Genomic DNA, 18,965 nt, shown 5'->3' on the forward strand with positions numbered 1-18,965 from the left:
TCCTCTGCACCCTCTCTAGTGGAATTATATCCTTTCTGTAACGCAATGACTAGAAGTGCACACAGTATTCCAGCTGAAGCCAAACTAATGTTATATACAGATCCATCATAGGCTCCTTGCTCATTAGCTCATATTCAATGCCTTGACTATAGAAGGCAAGTAGCTCATATGCCTCCTTAACCACGTTATCTACGTTGTCTTGCTACCCTTATGGATCTGTGGACATGCACACTAAGATCCATCTGATTCTCTGTACTCCCAGGGTCCTACCTTTTAACATGTACTTAGCCTTGTTAGTCCTTCCAACATGCATCACCCTATACTTTTATGGATTAAGTTCCATTTGTCACTGTTCAACCCATATAAACATATCCATTGAGATGATGCTGTGGTGTTAAGAGGTATACTTTGTCCAGATTTCTTTTAAGAGAGAGATTGAATGAGAGGTACTAAGTCGTCTGTGGTAACATAAATAGCTTGTGAGGCTTTGTTTTTTTTAAAAGTTGGAACAATAGCAGCAGCCTGGATGAGTGTGGCCAGCTCTGACAGACCAAGATTTCTGGTGTTTTAAGAACATAGAATAGTACAGGCCATTCAACCCTTGATGTTGTGCTGGTCTTTTATCCTTTCTAAGATCAGACTAACCCACATACCCTTCATTGTACTAACTTCCATATGCTTATCCAAGAGTTGCTTAAATTTCCCTAATGTCTCTGACTCTACTACCATTGCTGGCAGTGCATACCATGTGCCCACCACTCTCTGAGTAAAGAACCTACTTCTGATATCTCCCCTAAACCTTCCTCCAATTACCTTAAAATTGCCCCCTCATGATAGACATTTCTGCCAAGGGAAAGAGTCTCTGGCTATCCACTCTATCTATGTCTCCCAACACCTGTATCAAGTTACCTCATATCTTTCTTCTCTCCAATGAGAAAAGCCATAGCTCCCTCAACCTTTCTTCCTAAGACATGCCCTCCATTCCAAGCAGCATCCTGGTCTGCACCCTCCTCTGCACCCTCTCTAAAGCTTCCTTATCTTTCCTATAATGAGGCAACTAGAACTGAACACAATATTCCAACTGTGGTCTAACCAAGACTGTATAGAACTGCAGCATAATCTTGCAGCTCTTAAACTCAATACCCTTGATAATGAAAGCTAAAACACCATATGCCTTCTTAACAACCCTATCAACCTGGGTGGCACCTTTGAGGCATCTATTGACATGGACCCCAAGATCCCTCTGTTCCTCCACATTGCCAGGAATCCTGCCTTTAACCCTGTATTCTGCATTCAAATTCGATCTTCCAAAGTGTATGACTTCACATTTTTCCAAGTTGAACTCCATCTGCCACTTCTCAGCTCAATTCTGCATTCTGTCAATGTCAATTTGCAATTTACAACAGTCCTCCACACTCTTCACAACTCCACCAACTTTTGTGTCATCGGCAACCTTGTTAATCCACCCTTTCACTTACCTATCCAAGTCATTTATAAAAATCACAAAGAACAGAGGTCCCATATCCAATCCTTGAAGAACACCACTGGTCACTGAGCTCCAGGCTGAATATTTTCCATCTACCACAACCCTCTGTCTTCAATAGGCCAGCCAGTTCTGTATCCAGACAGACAGGTTTCTCTGTATCCCATGCCTCCTTATTTTCTGAATGAGCCTACCATTAGGAAACCTTATGAAATACCTTGCTAAAATCTATGCACACCACATCCACTGCTCTAGCTTCATCAACGTGTTTTGTCACATCCTGAAAGAATTCAGTAAGGTTTGTGAGGCATGACCTGCCCTTCACAAAGTCATGCTGACTATTTTTAATCAAACTATGGTTTTCCAAGTATTCATAAATACTGTTTTCTTTAGCTTTTAGATTCAGCAAAAGCTGCTGGAGTCTTGAGGAAGTAGAAACTATATTTTCCCTCTCTTAGTTGCAGCTGGAAGCTGGGGTTTCTCTTCTTATCGAGTGGTTGATTGTGAGAATATTTGATTTCTGAATTTGCCTTTTTGCCAATTGGTGTGATTATGGAATGTTACTATATTGGAACAGTAACTTGGTAATTGTTACTGTGTCTATTGTTCTGTTAAGTTTTCCAATAGAGTTAAGTTATTCTAAGTTCTTCTTTCTTTTGTTATATTTAATTATAGTGTTTGAACAAATTGTGTTTTGCTTAACATTAAGTAGTTTGACCAGTCAAGTTGCATCTGGAACACAGAACTTTACATTTGCTTTTAAAATAAGAAAAAGTTAGGGACCAGGCTAACATTTTAAAATATTCCATAACACTGTATTGTCCTTTATGTTAAGGCTTTCCTCTTCTCTGTTTACATGTCATCTGATACCTTACTGATTATACGTCCTCTGTTCATATCTAGATCATAAATATAAGTTAGACTACAAACAGCAAGGGAGTCAGCACTGAACCTAGTACACCTCTGGATTCAGACTTCCAGTTACAAAATCTTTCAACCATCTGCTTCGTGCCACTAGTTAATTTTGGATCCAATTTGCCAATTCCCCTGAATCTTTAGACACTTAGCTTCTAAACCAGTTTTTTTTAGGTTAGATTAAATTACTTACAGTGTGGAAACAGGCCCTTCGGCCCAACAAGTCCACACCGACGCGCAACCCACCCATACGTTTACCCCTTAGCTAACACTATGGGCAATTTAGCATGGCCAATTTACCTAACCTGCACATTTTTGGAATGTGGGAGGAAACCAGAGCACCCGGAAGAAACCCACGCAGACACAGGGAGAATGTGCAAACTCCACACAGTCTGTCGCCTGAGGCGGGAATTGAACCTAGGTCTCTGGCGCTGTGAGGCAGCAGTGCTAACCACTGTGCCACCATGCTGCCCATGTTTTGCCATGCAAGACCTTGTTAAATGTCTTACTGAAGTCCATGTAGGCGACATCACTGCTTTACCCTTTGCACATCTAGTCACGTTCTCAAAACGTTCAATCAAATTTGTTAGACATACCAACCCCTGATAAAGCCATGTTGACTACCCTTGACAAGAAGCAAAGAAGTGCAGGTGCTGGAAATCTGAAACAAAAACAGAAATTGCTGGAGAAACCTAACAGGCTTGGCAGCATCTGTGGAGAGAAAGCAGAGTCACTGTTTCAACATGATTCTGCTTTTTCTGCACAGATGCTGCCAGACTTGCTGACTATCCTTGATATTGGCAAGGGAGTAAAAGATTTGGGATGGGGCGGGTGGTAGACAGGAAAGTCAAATTGAGATCACAGTCAGATCATCTATGATCTGTTCAAATATAAAAGCAGGTTCGATGGGCAGAATGGCCTGCTCCTTCTAATTTATATGTTTGTGACGCTATGATTACCTCATAGGAAGAAATCAGTCTTTGAACTTTCTCTATAAAATGCTTTTATCACTTTAAATATCTCAAAGATGTCCCCAACTGTCCATTTCTCAACCCTACATGCCCTTGAGAATGTGGTGGTGAGCTGCTCTTTTGAATCACTGCAGTCCATGGGCCATAGTTAGATCCACAATGTTGTTAGAGAAGGAATTCCAGGATTTTGACCCAATGATACTGAAGGAATGGTGATACATTTCCAAATCAGGATGGCAGAGGAGGTGCTTTCTCCATGTATCTGCTCTGCCTGTCCTTCTAAATATAGTAGGCAAGAGTACTGCAGATACTGGAAATTAGAGTCTAGATTAGAGTGGTGCTGGAACAACACAGCAGGTCAGGCAGCATCTGAGGAGCAGAAAAATCGACATTTCGGGCAAAAGCTCTTCTTCAGGAATGATGAAGGGCTTTTGCCCGAAGCTTCTAAATGTAGTGGTCATGCATTTAGAAAGTGCTGTCGAAGGAGCTTTGGTGAATTTCTGCAGTGCACATTGTAGATACTTCACACTGCACGTTAGTGGTGGAGGGTGTGGATGATGCGGTTGTGCTGCCAATCAAGCAAGCTGTTTTGTTCTAGATGGTGAAGTGTGGTGCTGGAGAAGCACAGCAGGTCAGGCAGCATCCGTGGAACAGGAGAGCCAACGTTTCAGGCAAACGCTCTAATGCTGTGCTTTTCCAGCACCATACTCTCAACTCTAATCTCCAGCATCTGCAGTCCTCACTTTCACCTTGTGTCAAGCTTCTTGAGTGTTGTTGGAGCTGCACCTATCCAGGCAAATGGGGAGAATTCCATCAGATGCTTCATTGATTATGCTGGTTATTGACTGGGAAAAGTGCTGAATAAATGCAAGTTTATTCCCTTGTTTACAAGAGCATGAGTTCTGAGCACAATCCTGTGGCGCAGTGGACACTGTCCTTTTTAAGCTAACAGCTGATCTCCAGGGAAAGTGTGCATAATTAGGCTAAACGGTATCCTGATCAGTATGAGGGTCGTTTAGGACTCGAGTATTTTCTCTCTGCACAAACGCTGACACACTAATCTTTATTGAAGGCGATGACTTGAGTGAGCCTGAATGAGGTGACTTGAGGTGCGCGTGCGCCAGGCCGCCACGCAGGGACTACAATTCCCAGAAGGCCATGGGAGAGTAAATCGGCGCATGCGCCGTGCTAGCTGTTGATGGTGGTGGTTATGGAGATGTGGTGGCGGCTGATGGTGGGGTATGGATCGTTGAGCTGCCTCGCTGGCCGCCTGTTGGAGCGTGGTGTCACAAACCAGGTGAAGTTTTGCATGTCGTGATCTTTTCTCTTTTTTTTTTGAACTAAAATAACCCACGTTTGTAAATGTTTGAAAGAACGAGTGACGGGAGCCCGGGCTGATCCGGGGCCTCCGTGATGTTTGGCGCCGCTCCATGAGGCTCATGGAAAGTTCCAGCATTTGGTGGCTCTGCAGGGCTCTTCAGTGCCTGACCCTCTGCTGAGGATGCTGATCCCTTTCCCCCTCGAACTAGCGATTCCTTGAGGCACTGTGGCTCTGTCCCGATGTGGGAGCCCAGCCAATGCAGGTATTGGGGGGGGTTCAGGGTCAGCGATTGCAGGTTATTGGGGTAAAGGGGGTGGTGCAGGCCAGGCTCGGATAAGGCTGGGCTCCACTGGTGTGCTTTGAAATTTCCGATATCATCTGTTGTTGCCAGTTTAGTTTTAATATTCCAATCTGAGAAGGACATTGGAAAATCTTCACTGGCCCAACATCTTGCCTGCTGTATCAACTCTGCAACATGTTCTTCACGAGATATCTTTTCTTTCTGTAAACTTGTTTTGTGGTATGATGCATTGCAGGTGAGTGAATTGATTGCATGTCATGTAGACAGAGAGATTATGTATTTTGCCCAGAGGTATTGGTTTGTGGAACAGTTTTTCATGAGATCACCATCGACCTTATTGTTTTTGATTAACTTATTTGGCTATTAGTACCATTTATGTTTAGTTATTATGTTTTATCATGCAAAATACGCCCTTTTGTTATTCTGAAATTTGGTGCCTTCCTCACAAGTAGAAAACTGGTTCAAGCAGCAGCTGTTGCCCAGCTAATCTGGTGACTCAGGAGTAAAGCTGATTTTGATTTTGTTTTTCTAGGGTGCCTTTTTGCAAGCATGAAGTCACAAAACAATTTCCTGGAAATTATTTTGCCAAAGGCAGATGGTAATGAATTATATGAAGCGATTTAACATTGTGGATGTGACCCTGTCAACTTTGATCTATTTGACACCTTACCATTAAGTATATAAGTCCTGCTAAGACTTGCTTTCCCAAAATGCAGCACCTTGCATTTATCTGAATTAAACTCCATCTGCCACTTCTCAGCTCATTGGCACATCTGATCCAGATCCTATTGTAATCTGAGGTAACCTTCTTTGCTGTCCACTACACTTCCAATTTTGGTGTCATCTGCAGACTTACTAACTGTACCTCTTATGCTCACATCCAAATCATTTATGTAAATGACAAAAAGTAGTGGACCCAGCTCCAAACTTTGGCACTCCACTGGTCACAGGTCTCCAGTCTGAAAAACAATCCTCCGCCACCACCCTCTGTCTTCTACCTTTGTGTCAGTCTGTGTCCAAATGGTTAGTTCTCCCTTTATTCCGTGAGATCTAAACTTGCTAACCAGTCTCTCATGGGGACCTTGTTGAACACCTTACTGAAGTCCATACAGATCACATCTACCACTCTGCCCTCTTTGCACTTCTTCAAAAAACTCAATCAAGTTTGTGAGACATGATTTCCCATGCACAAAGTCATGTTGACTATCCCTAATCAATCCTTGCCTTTCCAAACACATGTACATCCTGTCCCTCAGTATTCCCTCCAACAACTTGTCCACCACCGACATCAGGCTCACTGGTTAATAGTTGCCTGGCTTGTCCTTATTATCCTTCTTAAAGAGTGGAACCACGTTAGTCAACCTCCAGTCTTCCGGCACCTCACCTGTGACTATCGATGATACAATATCTCAGTAAGAGGCCCAGCAATCACTTCTCTAGCTTCTCACAAAGTTCTAGGGCACACCTGATCAGGTCCTGGGGATTTATCCACCTTTATGCGTTTCAAGACATCTAGCACTTCCTCCTCTGTAATATGGACATTTTGCAAGGTGTCACCATCTATTTCACACCTTTCTATATCTTTCATATCATTTTATACTGTAAATACTGGTGCAAAATACTCGTTTAGTATCTTCCCCCATTTTCTGCAGCTCTGATCAGGTGTACGCTAGAACTCTTGGGCAAGTTGTTGAAGGGAATCCTGAAGGACAGGACGTACATGTATTTGAAAAGGCAAGGACTGATCAGGGATCGTCAACATGGCTTTGTGCTTGGGCAATCAAGTCTCATAAACTTGATTGAGTTTTTTGAAGCAGTAATAAAGAAGATTGATTAGGGTAGAACAGTAGATGTGATCTATATGGACTTCAGTAAGGCGTTCGACAAGGTACCCCATGGGAGACTGGTTAGCAAGGTTAGATCTCACAGAATAAAGGTAGAACTAGTCATTTGGGTACAGAACTGGCTCAAGGGTAGAAGACAGAGGGTGGTGGTGGAGGGTTGTTTTTCAGACTGGAGGCTTGTGACCAGTGGAGTGCTACAAGGATCGGTGCTGGGTTCTCTACTTTTTTGTCATTTACATAAATGATTTGAATGTGAGCATAAGAGGTACAGTTGGTAAGTTTGCAGATGACATCAAAATTGGAGGTGTAGTGGACAGCGCAGAAGATTACCTCAGATTACAACAGGATCTTGATCAGATGTGCCAATGGGCCGAGAAGTGGCAGATGGAGTTTAATTTATATAAATGCGGGGTGTGCATTTTGGGAAAGCAAATCTTAGCAGGACTTATACAGTTAATGGAAAGGTCCGAGGGAGTGTTGGAGTGCAGGTTCATAGCTCATTGAAAGTGGAGTTGCAGGTAGATAGGATAGTGAAGAAGGCATTTGGTATGCTTTCTTTTATTGGTCAGAGTATTGGGTACAGGAGTTGGGAGGTCATGTTGCGACTGTACAGGACATTGGTTAGGCCACTGTTGGAATATTGCGTGCAGTTCTGGTCTCCTTCCTATTGGAAAGATGTTGTGAAACTTGAAAGGGTTCAGAAAAGATTTACAAGGATGTTGGCAGGGTTGGAGGATTTGAGCTATAGGGAGAGGCTGAACAGACTGGGGCTGTTTTCCCTGGAGTGTTGGAGGTTGAGGGGGTGACCTTACAGAGGTTTACAAAATCATGAGGGGCATGGATAGGATAAATAGACAAAGTCTTTTCCCTGGGTTGGGGGAGTCCCAGAACTAGAGAGCATAGTTTTAGGGTGACGGGGGAAAGATATAAAAGGGACCTAAGGGGCAACTCTTTCACGCAGAGGGTGGTACGTGTATGGAATGAGCTGCCAGAGGAAGTGGTAGAGGCTGGTACAATTGCAACATTTAAAAGGCATTTTGGATGGGTATATGAATAGGAAGGGTTTGGTGGGATATGGGCCGGGTGTTGGCAAGTGGGACTAGATTGGGTTGGGATATTTGGGCGGAATGGACGGGTTGGACTGAATGGTCTGTTTCCATACTGTACAACTCTATGACTCAGTACTGAAAACACTTAAGCAGTTGACAGTTATATGCCTAATTATTATTTCAAGTACATTATTGGTAAATTGAAGTTTGGACCCATTAAATTGAATAGTTTTGATATAGCTATGTTTAAAATTGGATATATATTGCTGCAAGTTTCTGCATAACCTGATTTTTGTAATGTGGACTGGTTTACACCTTGGAAGTTCATTTTTAAAAAACTTGTAGATGTTCAAGTAGTGCGCTGTGTGTATAAATTCAATACAAAAACAGAAATTGCTGGTGAAACGTAGGTCTGGCAGCATCTGCATGAAGAAAGTGGAGTTATCATATTGAGTCTGGTGACAATTCATCTGAACTCATTCTCCAGCAATTTGTTTTTTTCTAACAAATCTCTAGCACCTGCTGTTATTTGTTTTAAAACAGAACTCCTTAGTCTGTATTCATTCTCAAGAGGCATTCTTTTCATATCTCCCTTGTCAAATCATCTGAAATTTTCTGTTCTCTCTGTTCTATTTATTCTAAATTTAAAAACAAGCAAATTTTGCAGAAACATAGTGGGTTGAAAAATTAGGCAACAATGGACTAATTTCATAGCATGAGAATGGAATGAGGTGGCTTTCTCATGGTGTCTTGGCCTTCGACAATCATATCACATTGTTGACTGGAGTAATCTTCAGTTTGGTCGCTGATCATATGGACTTGGATCTATTGCTTGAGTTCAAAGTTCTTTTTCTTTTTGTGCTAGTTTTCTTCCATTCGCAGAGTACTGGGGGGGAGGAGGTCTGGCTTGCTTTGGAGGTCTGAGTGCTGATGCACTTGTCTCAGTTGTATGACAAACTGCAACTTAAAACCAATTGGACAGTTCTTTTTCCTCCACTAAAAACACGCTTTATGCCATTTAACTTCATAAAAGTATCAAATTTGGCTTCTCCAGAAGCTAAATGCTCTTGTATAACCAATGGGAGAAAACCCCTTCAAGTTGCACAAAAAAAATTTCTACAACACAGTAATCCAAACACAAGTTTTCCCATTTACATCTCAATTAAAATATATGTTACAGCGCATCAATTGTTTAATTTATCTGTGACCTCTTGCAGCATAGAAGTCCAGAATGCCACACAAAATTGGATTTGTTACAATAAGCTGCTCTGGCTATGAAGATGGGTATAATTCAAATGAGCTGATGGTGCATGCGCCAACAATAAATGGTTGGCGTTCCCCAAGGTAAGAACAAAATACTACTAATTCCCAGGAATATTAAAGTTTCACCTGTTATATTGTTTGTCTTTTTGTGAATGCAGGTCTTGTTGTCTAAATTATTATAATTAATGCTGTACACCAGATTACTGTTAAACAGAAGATCAAGAAGTTTGCCAGCTAATGTTTTCTGTCAAAAATTAATGTTAACATACAATCTGACCTTATTAATGATGAGCTGCTAATTTGGGTAAAAAGTTGGATAAACATTCATTTTTGGAAGTTATTTAAATTTTTGCCCAAATTCGCAACCCATTCTTAATAGGGTCAGATTGTATGCCCCAAAATGTTTTGCAACTGCATTTATTCATTTACCATTGTTCAGGTTTAAGATGTTTTGGTAATTTGATAGATTCTGGTATGAATTTATATATTCTCACCATTGACATTTAACTTCATAAAGTTAACAGTTCAACCCTAAAATGTGTATTCTAGTTTCTAGTAGAGTGATTTGGTAATAAGTTTGGTTGGTGCCAGAGAGAAGTTTAATAACAAAGCAACTCGATAAGGTTTGTGTGGCATGACCTGCCCCTCACAAAGCCGTGTTAACTGCATTTAATCAAGCCATGCTCTTCCAGATGGTCATAAATCCTATCTCTCAGAATCCTTTCTAACACCTTGCAGACGACAGATGTGAGACTTACTGGTCTGTAATTGCTGGGGATTTCCCTATTTCCTTTCTTGAAGAGAGGAATTACATTTGCCTCTCTCCAGTCCTCAGGTATGACTCCAGTGGAGAGTGAGGATGCAAAGATCTTTGCGAGTGGCGAAGCAATTGCATTTCTCGTTTCCCAAAACAGCCGAGGACAAATCTGGTCTGGGCCTGGCGACTTGTCAATCTTAATGTTTGACAAATTTTCAGCATATCAGCTTCCTCTATCTCTATCCATTCCAGCATGCACACCTGCTCTTCAAAGGTTTCATTCACTACAAAGTTAGTTTCTTTCGTAAAGACAGAAGCAAAAAACTCATTGAGGGCCTCCCCTACCTCCTCGGACTCCACACACAAGTTCCCTATGCTATCCCTGATCAGCCCTACCCTTTCTTTGACCATTCTCTTATTCCTCACATAAGTGTAAAATGCCTTTGTGTTCTCCTAATCCGATCTGCCAAGCCTTTCTCGTACCCCTCCTGGCTCTCCTCAGACCATTTTTGAGCTCCTTCCTTGCCTGCCTGTAATCCTCTAGAGTTGAGCTTGACCCTAGCTACCTCCACCTTATGTAAGCTACCTTCTTCCTTTTGACGAGACGCTTCACCGCTTTTGTCATCCAAGGTTCCTTTATCTTATCCCTTCTTGCCTGTCTCAGAGGGACATATTTATTCATCACTCGCAACAACTGTTCCTTAAACAGTCTCCACATGTCTGTAGTACCTTTACCATGGAACAATTGCTCCCAGTCCATGCTTCCTAAACTCATGTCTAATCGCATCATAGTTTCCTCTTCCCCAATTAAATATCCTCCCATTTTGCCTAATCCTCTCCTTCTCCATAGCAATGTAGAATGTGAGGCAGTTGTGGTCACTATCTCCAAAATGCTCTCCCACCACAAGATCTGATACCTGCCCCTGCTCGTTTCTGAGCACTAAGTCTAGAATGGCCTCTCCCCTCGTCGGCCTGTCAACGTACAGAGTTAGGAAACCCTCCTGAACACACCTTACAAAAACAGCTCCATTCAAATCTTCCGCTCGAAGGAGGTCCCAGTCAATATTGGGAAAGTTAAAGTCACCCATTACAACAACCCTACTACATCCACACTTGTCCAAAATCTGCTGACCTATGCTTTCTTCAATCTCCCTGCCGCTATTGGGGGGCCTGTAGTAAACACCTAACGAGGTGACTGCTCCCTTGATGTTCCTAATTTCCACCTATACTGACTCAGTAGGCAGCTCTTCCTCGACAATGGAAACTTCTGTAGCTGTGATACCCTCTCTGATTAGTAGTGCTACACCCCCTCCTCTTTTTTTACCCCCTCCCTATTCTTTTTAAATGCTCTAAACCCTGGAACATCCAGCAACCATTTCTGCCCCTGAGAAACCCATGTTTCTGTTAAGGCCACAACATCATAGCACCAGGTACTGATCCATGCTCTAAGTTCATCACTTTTATTCCTGATACTCCTTGCATTAAAGCAAACACACTTTAACTGATCTCTTGGTTCCTTCCCAGGAAAATCCTTCCCACTAGCTGGTCTACCTCTTGCTATTGCCTCATCAACTCTCACCTCCGGTATACAGCTCAGGTTCCCATCCCCCTGCCATACTCGTTTAAACCCTCTCGAACTACTCGAGCAAACCTTCCACCCAGGACATTGGTCCCCTTCCAGTTCCGATGCAACCCGTCCTTCTTTTACAGGTCCCACCTTCCCCAGAAGGCATCCCAATTATCTACATTTTCGCAAGGTTTGTGAAAGTTTGTAGCTCAGATTGAGGTTTAGGGTGTAGGTTTGCTCGCTGAGCTGTAGGTTTGATATCCTGACCTTTCATTACCTGGCGAGGTAACATCATCAGTGGCGACCTCCAAGTGAAGCGAAGCTGTTGTCTCCTGCTTTCTATTTATATCTTTCTCCTGGATGGGTTTCCTGGGGTTTGTGGTGATGTCCTTTCCTGTTCATTTTCTGAGGGGTTGATATAGGGTTTAAATGTGAACCCCTCAGAAAACGAACAGGAAATGACATCACCACAAACCCCAGGAATCCCATCCAGGAGAAAGATATAAATAGAAAGCAGGAGTCAACAGCTTCGCTTCACTTGGAGGTCGCCACTGATGATGTTACCTAGCCAGGTAATGGAACGTCTGGATATCAAACCTACAGCTCAGTGAGCAAACCTACACCCTAAATTATCTACATATCTGAAGCCCTCCCTCCTACACCAGCTGCGCAGCCACATGTTAAGCTGTGCCCGCTCCCTGTTCCTCGCCTCGCTATCTCATGGCACCGGTAGTAAACGAGAGAACACTATTCTGTTCGTCCTGCTTTGCAGCTTCCATCCTAACTCCCTGAAATCACTTTTTTTTATATCCTCAATCCTTTTTCTGGCTATACCATTAGTGCCAATATGTAACACGGTTTCTGGCTGTTCACCCTTCCCTTTTAGAACCTTATACACCCGATCGGAGACGTCAAATATTGATACGTCAAAGTTAAATATTTGTACAATGGTAGAGCTCTGGGTACTGAAGTAGAGCAGAGAGACTTAGGGGTTCAGGTTCATATTTCTTTGAAATTTGTATCACAGATAGACAGCGTTGTTAAGGTATTTAGCACGCTTAGCCTTCATTTCTCAGATCTTTGAGTACAGGAGTTGAGGTTGTATTGGCCTGTTCTGGGTTATTGTGTCCAGTTCTGGTTGCCCTACTATAGGAAGGTTATTATTAAACTGGACGGGGTATGGTAAGGATTTACCAGGATGTTGCTGGGAATGGAGGATTTGAGTTATAAAATTAGGCTAGATAGGCTGGGACTTTTTTCACTGGAGCGGAGGTGGTTCAGGGTGACCTTAAAGAGGTTTATAAAATCATGAAGGGCACAGAGAAGGTGAATAGCAAGGGTCTTTTCCCTAGGGTGGGGGACGTCAAAATTAGTGCGTATATTTTTAAGGTGAGAGGAGCAAGGTTTAAAAAGGGCATAAAGGGCAACCTTTGCAGAATGGTTTATATGTGGAATGAACTGCCACAGGAAGTGGTGCATGCAGGTACAGTTACAACATTTTAAAGACATTTGGATAAGTACATGAGTAAGAAAGGTTTGGAGGGATATGGGCCAAACATTGGTAAGTGGGGCTAGTTTAGTTTGGGAAACTTGATCGGCATCAACTAGTTGGACCGAAGAGTCTCTTTACTTGGGGGCAAGGTCTTGCAATGGATACGCAAACAGAAATCTTAATTCCAGAGAGTTATGGTCTTTTTAAATGTGAAGGAATCCTGTGTTCTTAGTATTCAAGCTGTAATGTCAAACGTAAGTATATTGGAATAGTGTAAATCTGCTTCACCTCCTATATTTTTGTCCATTCTATGTGCGGAATTGTTTATTTGTGATGGTATAATAGTTTTACAAATATTGCCATGTTGGTGGAAACGTCCAGACTATTTAGTTCCCTGTCAGAGATTTGCTTGCAACACCGTCTGCTCCAAGCCAATATTTAGAAATATCAAATGCTTCGCTGTTAGTATTGTGTAGACAGAGGTAAGTTGTTGAAAGGTTGGGTGTTTTCATAACCCTCCCTGCCTCCCCCAAACCCAACTCCAACACCCACCACCACCAAGAGAGAACCAAGTTCCTATATAACCCTAATGTAGATTTTAGCCATATGGAATTGAATACACTTTGTCTTAATTTGTACATAAAATCTAGATAAGTTTTATTTCAACTCCATCTTCCTAAACTATTTATGCTTATAATTTGCATTGTTTAGGTTCTGCCTTTATCCACAGGAGATTATCCTTCAAATGGTAGAACGCTGTCGAATTCGGAAGCTGCAATTACTTGCACACCAGTACTTGATTTCTACGAAAATTGAATTTTACATTAGTGACAGTCTTCCAGATCACCTTGGTTCCCAACACGTGGAGAGATTCCGCAGACTTGGGTATGGATGAATAAGCTATCAGTGATAAATTGACAATAAATCTGTAATTGAAATCTCAGTAATTATATGCACTGTCACTGGTAAATTATTAAAACTTTAAGATTTAGACAGAAAAAGAAAATGTAGCGATGATGAATGCAAGATCTTTTGCAAGCCTTTAAGGGCTGTGGTTCTGATTCATAGAGGGAATTTGCTTGCATTTGAATCGAAGAATTAAGGAAGGATTCTTTATTGAACATTCCATCATAATATTTCACCTGTAAAAATTATTCCCTTGTTGATGGCATAAGTGAAGCTGGTGTAACACCTTTAACTCCAGGATATATGGGAACTTAATTAAAGTTTTGTTTTAATCGGCCTAAGGAGTAAAGAAGAAATTGCTTCGCTTTGCTGCGAGGCAGTTTTCAAATATACATAAAATGATATATATAATTATTGAGAGTTTCTAGTGGGAAATGAGCAACATAAAGCTGAAAGAGCTACTGTGCAAAGTTTCATCACATCAGGAAATGTGAAGTTGTTTACTTTGACAAGTATGATAATAAAGCAGAGTGTTAGTCAATAAAGCCGGATATCATTCAAAGCTGAGAAGGTCTGGAAATTTGAGATGGCAGGGGAAAATGGGTGTTTTAGTGCATGAGATGGAAAAAGGTCCAGCACAGAATTGAGAAGGTTGATGGAATACTTTTGTTACTTCCTCTTATACTCAATTCTTGTTGTATGTTATCCATTCGTTATATATAGTATTGGTGAGACTACATTTCAAATACCGTGTGCGGTTTTGATCTGCTTGCTTAAGGAAGGATACAATTGCATTGGAGGTGATTCAGAAAAGGTTTACAAGATTGTTACCAGGAATAAGTGGATTGTCTTATGAGGATAAATGGACAGGCTGTGTATGAGTGATGATTGAAGTGTGTAAGAATTCTGAATCTTGGCAAGGTGAATGTGAAAAGGATGTTTTCTCTTTCTTGTGGATGGATCCACACCTAAGGAACTCTGTTTTAAAATTAGGGGTCGTCCTCTTAGGACAGAGATGAGGAGAATCTTTTTGAGAGTAGGACAACTTTGGAACTTTCTGTCTCAGAAGCAGGATCATTGAATATTTCTTAGAAGTGGATAGGTACTTATGAGGCAAGGTAGTAAAAGGTTATTGGGAAAAGGTGAGAATGTGAAATTTCAAACAATTAGGCCGGTCACAGTTGAAACCATTATTGAATGGTGAAGGATGCTTTGGGTTGAGTGGTCTATTTCTGCTTCTCTTTTGTATGTAAGTTCACATGCTGAACAGAACTAAAGGAAGGGGCAAAGACACAGAAACTTGAAATATTAGTGCAAGGTGGTACTTGGACTGTAAGGTTTTTCATTGAACAAATGCAAGCAATTAATCTCTTGATAAATCAACTTTCATACAAATGTTGGAGATTGTTAATGTTGTAAAGAAACAATGGGTAGGGAGCTCCCTAATTTATTAGCTCAACATGAGGTGTGTCAGCATCTTCTGCCCACCATCCTCTCTTGGTGACATATATTTCATCTAATTGATTTGGCTTTGACTTTAAAAATATTAACTTTATAAGCAATCCAAATAGGACTATACTTTTAGTTTTGCTGAATACTATTATTTCAGCTTTTCTGGCCTTGCAAGTTGTGCTCCCCATTCCTTTAGCAATGGTCCTTTTAAGCATTCTTGTTTTCTCCAACATAACATAGAACTCACAGCTATCTCATTTTCACAAATGAAACAGTCTCCTTGTTCCCTAAATTTTCCTTTACTCATCTTCTGTAGTTGATCTCCTGTTTCTGCTTGCTTCTGGCAACAAACTAAAACTTCTTCAAGTATTTCTATTTAGGTGTAACTTCTTGAAGATTTACCTCAAGCAATGCTGATGTTTATGATATTTGTATAACGTGCTGTTCTTTCAGGTATGTCTCCCTCTCAGATAATCAAAAAACAGGATTCAAAGCTCGGGAACTCAAGTCTGTCCATGTTGATGCAGTTGGACAATATCTGAAATTAACATTCCATAAGAACCATGTCAACAGATACAACTTGTACAATCAGGTAACAGCATTAAATTATGTAGACCTGTCAATATCTCCAAATAACACATGTCTTTGATTTTGTGAACATGTCAAAAGCAATTTTTCTACTATCCAATTGTGATTGCCAAAAGAGTCATCTTACGATATTTGTTGACTTCATAGACGTGCACTGTTCCCTATCACCAAGCTGAGTTGCCTCGTTTAAACAATTTCTTTAGTAAAATCAGGTTTCCTAAAATATATTAAAATAATGTTAAAATTGTTGCTAAATTTTGACAGTGTGTGATCATTTGAGAGCGGTTGTGTGTCTGAGTGGTTTAAGCATTAGATTCAAGTTGCAGTCTCTTTGGAGACTCAAATGCTATTTAGAGACCTACCTTGGCCCCTGCCCTGTCCTAGAAACTGAGTTAATAGGTCTGGCTTTATGGTTTTCTGCTATTTTCTCTTGTATGCTGCCACCTTAGTTCTGACCTGAGTCAGGCCCCAAAAGCCCAGCCCGGAGTATCTACGTTGTAAGCTTGCCAGGGATGGGGTGTTAGAGTTATGAAAACAGCGACTTGAGGTATTGACAAAATTCACTGGAATGGAGGGATCTGATGGGAAACTGCTTGGAAAGTTTTATAATTCTGGTCAGTTTTGGTCGTGAATAAGAGTGACCTTTTTTTTAGTATTGTGATTCTGTGATCAGCAGTAATCAATTAAATTATCAACAAGGGAACAATAGGGAAGGATAAAGGAATGTCTTTATGCAAGTGCTTTTGAAGGACAACACAATTAATTGAGACTACTGTTGCAAAGAAAAGGTCCAAGTGTGATGTTCCATGGAGCATGAATGAAATTCTATTATGCTGTATATGCTTACAAATCTATTGAAAAATTTATGTCAAGTCTTGGTTCTAAGCAATGCATTCTATGTATGAGTAGAGTATTGGCAAGCTCGGTAAGCGTGATCAATATTGTCAAATCTTTTTGTCTTTCACTCAACAGGACAATTCTGCAGAATATTAATGTAAGAGGAAACTGACATTTATTCTGAATGAGAGATTTGATTTATTCTTGTCGCATGTACCTATGTACAGTAAAAAGATTTTTGTTTTGCATGTAGTACAGGCAGATCATAACATAGAAAGAACATTGAGAGATTGAACAAAGTGAGGAATACGAAGTTACAGCTGAAAAGAAGTTGCACAAAAACCATGATCAACTTTAGACTTGGAATTTGAGAGATCGATTTAGAAGTCTACTAACAGCAGGAAAGAAGCTGTTCTTGAACCTGTTCGTGCATGCGTTTAAGTTTTTGTGTCTTCTGCCTGATGGAAGAGGTTAGAACTGGAATGGGAGGGTCTTTGATGTTGGCTGCCTTTACAAGGCAACAAGAAGTATAGATGGATTCACTGGATGGAAGGTTGACTTGTGTGACGGTCTGAACTGTATTCACAACTTTCTGTAGTTTCTTATGGTCATGGCTAGAGCAGTTGCCATACCAAGCCATGATGCATTGAAATGGTGTGGTTTGTGGATAAAGTTCGGTGAGGGTCCTTATGGGCATGTCGAATTTCCTTAGCCTTCTGAGGAAGAAAAGACATTGTTGTGACTTCTTAACTGTCGCACCACCGTGGGTGGTCCAGGATAGATTGTTCGTGATCACCACCTTTAGGAACTTGATGCTGTTGACCATCTCCACCTTAGCTCCTGGAGATAGGGGCATGTCCTCCTCCTCTGCGTCCTGAAGTGGGTGATCAGCTGTAGTTTTGCTAACATTGAGGGAGAGATTGTTATCTTTATACCATGTCACCAAGCATTCTAGCACACAGATTGCTAATTGATTAGCACATGGACTTTGATTGGTAGAGGCATTGCCTCGGAGAGTGCACAAGTTAATGATGAATGGTAGTTAGCTGCCAATATTTGTTTAAGTCAAATTTACCTGGCTTAAAATTTTAAAGAAACGTGGAGAGTTAACAGTCAAACATTATGAACTTGTGCATTATATATGGCAACACTTATACCAATCACAGACCATATGTCAATCAGCGCTCTTCTCTCATGCAATTTCAGTATTGGTTTCCCCTTACATTGGCATTCTTGAGAATTGTCCTGATGAGCACATGATGAAAACCTTCAACAAAATGTCTTGTTTTCAGCAATGCCAAAGTTATTTAGATTCCAGCTTTAAAATTGACTATTTATCTGTGAAGACCAGCATAATTTATATTTTTATTACTGTGTATGTTTACTTTTTAGGTTGCCCTGGTAGCTGTTAATATCCTTGGAGATCCAGTCGAGCACAATGAGACAAGTACAACTGTAAGTAGGAATAGATTAAATCTCTAATTGATCTTGTGGTTATCCCACTTGTTCACATTGCAGAACATTGCATTTTGTGAAGATGTGAAAGAATTTCTTTCATTTTGAAGTAATTTCAAGCCTGACCTTCTGGCAGACGAGTTGCAGGAAAATGACAGAATTCTTGGAGAAAGTCTATAGCAGAAACACAAATTAACTTCTGAACCTGAGGGATTGTTCTGAGGGTTGTTAACTGGCAAATTGTTAACTGGAGTTGGAGGAGAAGAAGGACTTGGCTTGAGGTTCTAAAATTTGTTCTCAGGAGAGGTGTGACAAATTTAAAAACTGAGACATTGTTTGAAGTTGAAGGCAAAATAATAAAATTGGTATTTGGACGTGGTGCTTTTCATGAGAATAGATGATGTAAAAGAATGCCAGGGTAGGTGTAACCCAAAATTTATTCTATTGGTTGAAATACCTTATTAGGAATTTATATACAGAGTTGTTAGTTCTGGAAGTACGATGAAGCTGATGGAAAGTTTAGCATATTTGGATAAATGGGACAATGATTCCCTGCTTAAAATGTTTCCACACTGAAATATAAAGATAATTTTTTAAAACACTAAACAGTTTGGACAATGCCTGTTGACAGGTGAATGCACTTAACATTTCACTTTTTATCAGAACTAGAAGACATGTAGCACAAGCTCCTTTTCAGCAAATATGAGAAAAAGATCAAAAGGGAAAGGCTTGTTTTGCGGTGGAGGCCAAGAGTGATTGCAATG

The 18,965-nt window shown here is 40.9% G+C and overlaps 1 protein-coding gene across 10 annotated transcripts in view; it reads left to right on the forward strand.

The window, feature by feature from the left end:
• Positions 1–4,549: 4,549 nt before the first annotated feature.
• The window catches only part of cep104 (centrosomal protein 104), a 198,703-nt gene continuing 184,287 nt past the window's right edge, over positions 4,550–18,965 (forward strand). For 2 of the 10 annotated variants that reach the window (XR_011962719.1, XM_072586751.1), the window contains exons 1-6: positions 4,799–4,952; positions 5,524–5,589; positions 9,102–9,228; positions 13,675–13,848; positions 15,775–15,913; positions 18,139–18,201. Coding sequence is in view for 9 of the 10 variants with exons in the window: in XM_072586751.1 (XP_072442852.1) it covers positions 9,116–9,228; positions 13,675–13,848; positions 15,775–15,913; positions 18,139–18,201 (489 nt within the window). In the remaining variant the exon portion in view is untranslated. Of the gene's footprint in view, positions 4,667–4,791; positions 4,953–5,032; positions 5,227–5,523; positions 5,590–9,098; positions 9,229–13,674; positions 13,849–15,774; positions 15,914–18,138; positions 18,202–18,965 lie in introns of those variants that run through there. The other 8 variants (XM_072586748.1, XM_072586750.1, XM_072586744.1 and 5 more) reach the window with 7 other exon arrangements.

This window comes from Chiloscyllium punctatum, chromosome 16 (genome assembly GCF_047496795.1).
Source record: "Chiloscyllium punctatum isolate Juve2018m chromosome 16, sChiPun1.3, whole genome shotgun sequence".
Lineage (NCBI taxonomy): Eukaryota > Metazoa > Chordata > Chondrichthyes > Orectolobiformes > Hemiscylliidae > Chiloscyllium > Chiloscyllium punctatum.